At 41.7% G+C, this 8546-nt stretch overlaps 1 protein-coding gene across 1 annotated transcript in view; it reads left to right on the forward strand.

The window, feature by feature from the left end:
* LOC140133791 (scinderin-like) overlaps positions 1-3316 on the forward strand; it is a 28981-nt gene extending 25665 nt beyond the window's left edge. The window contains exons 14-16 of the mRNA XM_072154382.1: positions 857-934; positions 1376-1436; positions 2795-3316. Of these exons, the coding sequence (XP_072010483.1) occupies positions 857-934; positions 1376-1436; positions 2795-2928 (273 nt within the window). The 3' untranslated portion in view covers positions 2929-3316. The remainder of the gene's footprint in view (positions 1-856; positions 935-1375; positions 1437-2794) is intronic.
* Positions 3317-8546: the final 5230 nt, after the last annotated feature.

Below are 8546 nucleotides of genomic sequence, written 5' to 3' on the forward strand. Positions count from 1 at the left end.
TTTTTCCAGTTTTATAGTGCTACCCTATCCTCTACTGGTCAGGCTGATATCATGTTGTAGTACGTTCAACAGAACCTCTAGGTCACATGGTCTACTGCAGGTCCTTAAAGGGGTTCTCTAGTCATAGCAAGCAGGACCGGGGCATACCTGGGCAAGTGGCAGGGCCCAGAGCTGCTGGGGGGGCCTATATAAGGCTGTACATGCAGAATCCATAGGGGAGAGGGGGGCTGTATCTAATGAATCCATAGAGTGTGAGGGGACTCTGTATAAAATAACTGTTCAGTATGATCAATTAGGAAATATTTTAGGGAACAGAAGACTGTTTTAGTTTCTGAATTTTTAATGCTGCCACATGAGTTCACTGCAAAGGGGCCCACTGGGGCTCTGTCGCCCAGAGGCCTACTGAAACCTGGAGCCGACCCTGATAGCAAGTTAGGCCCTATCTGCAGAGTACATTGATGAGACCTCCATGGTTCTCAACAAGGAGGGTCCATTGTATCCCTGTAGAACTGGCAATGAATGGAGCCGCCAGCCGCACATGTGCTGGCTGCTCCGTTCCTCTCTATGGCGCTGACGGAGATTGCCTAGCGACATACTCGCCAATGTTCACAAGCGCCATAGAGAGGAATAGAGCAGCCGGTGCATGCACGACCGTGGAAGTGGCCGTCAAAAAAACCATTGAATTGGCTTGTGAGACCCCCATAATAAGGGAAGTGATAGGGGACACATTCTACATGCATCCTCAGCACTTTTCACATGATGGAGGGGTTCATATTGGCAAGAAAGACTACTAAGGTGAGTATGTCGGGAAAGGTATGGCCAATATCATTAGTCTCGTTATCCTCATCTATTGTAGGTTGAAGAAGTGCCGGGGGAGTTCACACAAGAAGATCTCGCTGAGGATGATGTCATGATGCTGGATACCTGGGAACAGGTAACTGGGTACCTCCCTATCTTGAGGACCTCCACTGATTTTATAACATTGCTGACCATGTTCTACCGAGATGCTGTTGGGTTGTCCAGTAGAAGCAGAAGTCTGACTTCTCAGCTTCTGACCATCAACACGTGATTGAGCAGAGCCTTCTATACCACATGGCCGACATTTCCAGATTAATGGAAAGGCTCCAACTCTATTTCACGCCTCCATGCCCTGGAAAACAGGAACCCTAAAAACTAAAATGGGTCAGTTCAGATAGTCTCCTCTCATATGGTATGGAGAACGTTGGCCATCAGAAGGATCTGAAGAAGTATTCCATCCCTGGTCCCAGTTCATGGACCTGACTCTCTCCTTCTCTCCAGTCTTATCTTGTGTTCTATATTTGTGACCAGTGTTTCGGATTATCTCAAATCTATGACCTTCCATTGTTTCTTACAGATATTTTTGTGGGTTGGAATTGAGTCCAATGACGTAGAGAAGAAAGAATCCCTGGTGGCAGGTAGGTCAATAGATTCCTTTAGTCAGTAGCCACTTTCTCCATCAAGAGCTTTGCTAATCATAAAGGTTATGGCTATGGAGGTCGTGGGTCTTCTAGATAAGTCTGGCATCTGCCCATCTTTGGTGAAGAGGTAACATGTCCTGTTCCTAATTCGAGACATCCCATAAATATAAGGTTGTTGGAGGATCTAGTCAAGATGGTCTAGCTCAGTGATGGCGAACCTTTTAGCGACCGAGTGCCCAAACTGCAACTCCAAACCCTCATTTATCGCGAGGTGCCAACCAAAAATTAAAGCAGTAAGTTATTGCTCCCTGTTCTTCAACAAAGATCAATCATACTGGCCTCCTGAGGACACCAACATAGTAGAAAATTTGCATCATTGTAGCTTCTTTCCAGAGTCTCTCTGTATCATGGGGCCAGCAGGAGGTCCTCCAAAGATAATTAGGCCCCGTCTACACATTCTCCCTCTTCCTACAGTCCTAAGAAGCCAAGTATGTCACTTTAAAATATCACTGAAAGCAACAATTCTTTGAGTCCTGTCTGGTGTGTTAGGGTGATGGCCTGGGTGCCCACAGAAAGAGCTCGGAGTGCCGCCTCTGGTGCCATAGGTTCGCCACCACTGGTCTAGCTCATAGACAACTTGAAGAGGTTGTTCCATGGAGATAGATTGTTAAGGATGAAAGGATCTCGTGGTCAACTAAACCAAAAGCTTCTGTAGGATCTCCAATGCTGAGTGCGTAGAGCGTTGATGCAAGGATCCAATCGAGTCCTGTGGCTACCAACAACATACACAGCAGTCCGATTACACATCTCTCCAGGAACAATACCATCAGTGGCTGTAGGCATGGGCGTAACTACAGTGGTAGCAACCATAGCAGCTGCTATGGTGCCCACAAAGTCAGGGGGCCCCATCATCCAACATGATACTAAAGAATGCGCACCATTATATACATACTATACTACACTTTGTACATCATAATATGTATATAACATATGTAATGTATGTATTCTGTATATGTGTGTGTATCTATGATGTGTATACGCTGTATCTGTAACTGTATGTGTGGGTATATGTGATGTGCATATGCATGTATGTGTAATTTGTGTAATATTTAATATTCATACTCTGAAGCGGAAGGGGGGTCCCATTAAGAACTCTGCTATGGGGCCTTGTCTCTCATAGTTACACCCCTGGCTGTAGGTTGCATGGTTACACCTGATCCCTTTAATATATATATAAACACTTCTACTCCAATTCAGACAAACCCTATGCTCTTGGTGTTGCCTTTATTGGTCTGGTTTTTCGGCTTCTTTTAACATAATTTTTGATAGACCTGAACACTACCTTTTTGTTACAGCCAAACGTTATCTTGAGAGTGACCCCTCTGGAAGAGACAAAAACATCCCCGTCACCGTTGTCAAGCAAGGACACGAGCCCCCAACGTTTACCGGATGGTTTCTGGCCTGGGATTCCAACAAATGGAAGAATTAGAGGACACGTCCCGCGGACATTGCAGACACTGGTTATCCCTCATTCATTGGTCGTTGTGATCTTGTAGAACACTGGGATCAATCGCATTGTATACATTGTATGTGGAAAGTTTCATTTGTAACAGTATAAGTAGTTACTAAGCAACAGCTTCATTGTTATCACTTTAAGGGGGTTTCCGACCAATCACATTTCTCCACTATACTCATTGGATCGGATCTGCTGTAACGTGCCCCATGTACATAAACTCACCTCTTCAGTTTGATATTAAAAACTTTGACAAATTAAAAAATGTTTTTGGATTCCATCAAATTTTAATTAAAAATTGTTGTTATTAATAAATGAATGGAAAATGATGGGATTATGAGCCGGTACATGGAATTCCATGGTGTTATGGATGTCATCTTGTTACCTTCTGGTTCTTGTATTACATAAATAAAATAGAATTTTCATAACATGTTATATTCTGGTTATTTGGGATCGAAAATATTTGGAAACTTACAGAGACATAATTCTGACCTGCACACACCCTACCCAGCATTCATCAGTCATCCAATGCATCTCCTGTATATAGTGTATACTGCTGGTATAACCTGGGGATCTCCTGTATATAATGATATATGTACAGCTGGTATAACCTGGGGATCTCCTGTATATAATGATATATGTACAGCCGGTATAACCTGGGGATCTCCTGTATATAATGATATATGTACAGCCGGTATAACCTGGGGATCTCCTGTATATAATGATATATGTACAGCCGGTATAACCTGGGGATCTCCTGTATATAATGATATATGTACAGCCGGTATAACCTGGGGATCTCCTGTATATAATGATATATGTACAGCCGGTATAACCTGGGGATCTCCTGTATATAATGATATATGTACAGCCGGTATAACCTGGGGATCTCCTGTATATAATGATATATGTACAGCCGGTATAACCTGGGGATCTCCTGTATATAATGATATATGTACAGCCGGTATAACCTGGGGATCTCCTGTATATAATGATATATGTACAGCCGGTATAACCTAGGGACCTCCTGTATATAATGATATATGTACAGCCGGTATAACCTGGGGATCTCCTGTATATAATGATATATGTACAGCCGGTATAACCTGGGGACCTCCTGTATGTAATGATATATGTACAGCCGGTATAACCTGGGGATCTCCTGTATGTAATGATATATGTACAGCCGGTATAACCTGGGGATCTCCTGTATATAATGATATATGTACAGCCGGTATAACCTGGGGATCTCCTGTATATAATGATATATGTACAGCCGGTATAACCTGGGGATCTCCTGTATATAATGATATATGTACAGCCGGTATAACCTGGGGATCTCCTGTATATAATGATATATGTACAGCCGGTATAACCTGGGGATCTCCTGTATATAATGATATATGTACAGCCGGTATAACCTGGGGATCTCCTGTATATAATGATATATGTACAGCCGGTATAACCTGGAGATCTCCTGTATATAATGATATATGTACAGCCGGTATAACCTGAGGATCTCCTGTATATAATGATATATGTACAGCCGGTATAACCTGGGGATCTCCTGTATATAATGATATATGTACAGCCGGTATAACCTGGGGATCTCCTGTATATAATGATATATGTACAGCCGGTATAACCTGGGGGTCTCCTGTATATAATGATATATGTACAGCCGGTATAACCTGGGGATCTCCTGTATATAATGATATATGTACAGCTGGTATAACCTGAGGATCTCCTGTATATAATGGTATATGTACAGCTGGTATAACCTGGGGATCTCCTGTATATAATGATATATGTACAGCCGGTATAACCTGAGGATCTCCTGTATATAATGATATATGTACAGCCGGTATAACCTGGGGATCTCCTGTATATAATGATATATGTACAGCCGGTATAACCTGGGGATCTCCTGTATATAATGATATATGTACAGCTGGCATAACCTGGGGATCTCCTGTATATAATGATATATGTACAGCTGGTATAACCTGGGGATCTCCTGTATATAATGATATATGTACAGCCGGTATAACCTGGAGATCTCCTGTATATAATGATATATGTACAGCTGGTATAACCTGGGGATCTCCTGTATATAATGATATATGTACAGCTGGTATAACCTGGGGATCTCCTGTATATAGTGATATATGTACAGCCGGTATAACCTGGGGATCTCCTGTATATAATGGTATATGTACAGCCGGTATAACCTGGGGATCTCCTGTATATAATGGTATATGTACAGCCGGTATAACCTGGGGATCTCCTGTATATAGTGATATATGTACAGCCGGTATAACCTGGGGATCCCCTGTATATAATGATATATGTACAGCTGGTATAACCTGGGCATATCCTGTATATAATGATATATGTACAGCTGGTATAACCTGGGGACCTCCTGTATATAATGATATATGTACAGCCGGTATAACCTGGGGATCTCCTGTATATAATGATATATGTACAGCCGGTATAACCTGGGGATCTCCTGTATATAATGATATATGTACAGCCGGTATAACCTGGGGATCTCCTGTATATAATGATATATGTACAGCCGGTATAACCTGGGGATCTCCTGTATATAATGATATATGTACAGCCGGTATAACCTGGGGATCTCCTGTATATAATGATATATGTACAGCCGGTATAACCTGGGGATCTCCTGTATATAATGATATATGTACAGCCGGTATAACCTGGGGATCTCCTGTATATAATGATATATGTACAGCCGGTATAACCTGGGGATCTCCTGTATATAATGATATATGTACAGCCGGTATAACCTGGGGATCTCCTGTATATAATGATATATGTACAGCCGGTATAACCTAGGGACCTCCTGTATATAATGATATATGTACAGCCGGTATAACCTGGGGATCTCCTGTATATAATGATATATGTACAGCCGGTATAACCTGGGGACCTCCTGTATGTAATGATATATGTACAGCCGGTATAACCTGGGGATCTCCTGTATGTAATGATATATGTACAGCCGGTATAACCTGGGGATCTCCTGTATATAATGATATATGTACAGCCGGTATAACCTGGGGATCTCCTGTATATAATGATATATGTACAGCCGGTATAACCTGGGGATCTCCTGTATATAATGATATATGTACAGCCGGTATAACCTGGGGATCTCCTGTATATAATGATATATGTACAGCCGGTATAACCTGGGGATCTCCTGTATATAATGATATATGTACAGCCGGTATAACCTGGGGATCTCCTGTATATAATGATATATGTACAGCCGGTATAACCTGGAGATCTCCTGTATATAATGATATATGTACAGCCGGTATAACCTGAGGATCTCCTGTATATAATGATATATGTACAGCCGGTATAACCTGGGGATCTCCTGTATATAATGATATATGTACAGCCGGTATAACCTGGGGATCTCCTGTATATAATGATATATGTACAGCCGGTATAACCTGGGGGTCTCCTGTATATAATGATATATGTACAGCCGGTATAACCTGGGGATCTCCTGTATATAATGATATATGTACAGCTGGTATAACCTGAGGATCTCCTGTATATAATGGTATATGTACAGCTGGTATAACCTGGGGATCTCCTGTATATAATGATATATGTACAGCCGGTATAACCTGAGGATCTCCTGTATATAATGATATATGTACAGCCGGTATAACCTGGGGATCTCCTGTATATAATGATATATGTACAGCCGGTATAACCTGGGGATCTCCTGTATATAATGATATATGTACAGCTGGCATAACCTGGGGATCTCCTGTATATAATGATATATGTACAGCTGGTATAACCTGGGGATCTCCTGTATATAATGATATATGTACAGCCGGTATAACCTGGAGATCTCCTGTATATAATGATATATGTACAGCTGGTATAACCTGGGGATCTCCTGTATATAATGATATATGTACAGCTGGTATAACCTGGGGATCTCCTGTATATAGTGATATATGTACAGCCGGTATAACCTGGGGATCTCCTGTATATAATGGTATATGTACAGCCGGTATAACCTGGGGATCTCCTGTATATAATGATATATGTACAGCCGGTATAACCTGGGGATCTCCTGTATATAATGATATATGTACAGCCGGTATAACCTGGGGATCTCCTGTATATAATGATATATGTACAGCCGGTATAACCTGGGGATCTCCTGTATATAATGATATATGTACAGCTGGTATAACCTGGGGATCTCCTGTATATAATGATATATGTACAGCTGGTATAACCTGGGGATCTCCTGTATATAATGATATATGTACAGCTGGTATAACCTGTGGATCTCCTGTATATAATGATATATGTACAGCTGGTATAACCTGGGGATCTCCTGTATATAATGATATATGTACAGCCGGTATAACCTGGGGATCTCCTGTATATAATGATATATGTACAGCCGGTATAACCTGGGGATCTCCTGTATATAATGATATATGTACAGCCGGTATAACCCGGGGATCTCCTGTATATAATGATATATGTACAGCCGGTATAACCCGGGGATCTCCTGTATATAATGATATATGTACAGCCGGTATAACCTGGGGATCTCCTGTATATAATGATATATGTACAGCCGCTATAACCTGGGATATGTATATTTAATGAGGAATCTAATGTAAACCTTTCTTACGATTTTCCTTACATAATGACTCAGTGATAACAATGTATATAATGTCAGTATACATAATGGAGATAAAGGGACATGTGACATACGGTGACAGCAGGGAGGGGGGAGGTCATGTACTGTTCACAGCAGAGGGTTCTGCACAGTGTAAAACACCAGTCATTATGTCATAAATGTTCCTACATCCCCTATGAATTATTAACTATTTCAGCGCCCACGTGCGGCCTCCCTCCCTCCCGGCCTGCACACTATCCGGAGTGAATGTACTAATAATATGAGCTGGGCCTGGGGAAACACAAACGTATTTAATATTCATCGTCCACATATTTCCTCCCTTAGTCAACACTTGCGGTCAAATATTAACCATTATGTTTTAAAGGACAGCTTACAATGAAACAATGTAACTTTCCCCTGATATACACTCAGTCTGGTAATGTGTCAGTCTTCACTGCAGCTCCGGTATTCTATTCATGAACCAGGTGGATCAGGATGAGCATATGAAATGCTATTACCCTGTAATGGTCCTCTAATGCTCAGTACAGCTTATCCACACGTGGTGTTCAAGGTTTTAAAAATAGTTTGTTTTTACGCCTCGCAGCTTTGGCGGAAATATCGCTTCATATATTTTTATCTTTTAGGTGTAAATGTATTTTTTCACAGGTTACTTATCATAAATATGTTGTTATATCACTAATAGGGCACAGCCAGAGAATGGGGTGACCAGGCTGTGATGAAGCTCCGCCCACTGTGCCCTATAGTGATGTGTGTGATCATAGTGATGCCCCGCCCATTATTAATATGCACTGTACACTCATGGTAAAGCCCCTCCCACCCAGAAAACCTCATATCAATATATGTGTTCATGGTGAAGCCCTGATCTCCTACAGGGTCC

The sequence above is a fragment of the Engystomops pustulosus genome, chromosome 5, assembly GCF_040894005.1.
Source record: "Engystomops pustulosus chromosome 5, aEngPut4.maternal, whole genome shotgun sequence".
Lineage (NCBI taxonomy): Eukaryota > Metazoa > Chordata > Amphibia > Anura > Leptodactylidae > Engystomops > Engystomops pustulosus.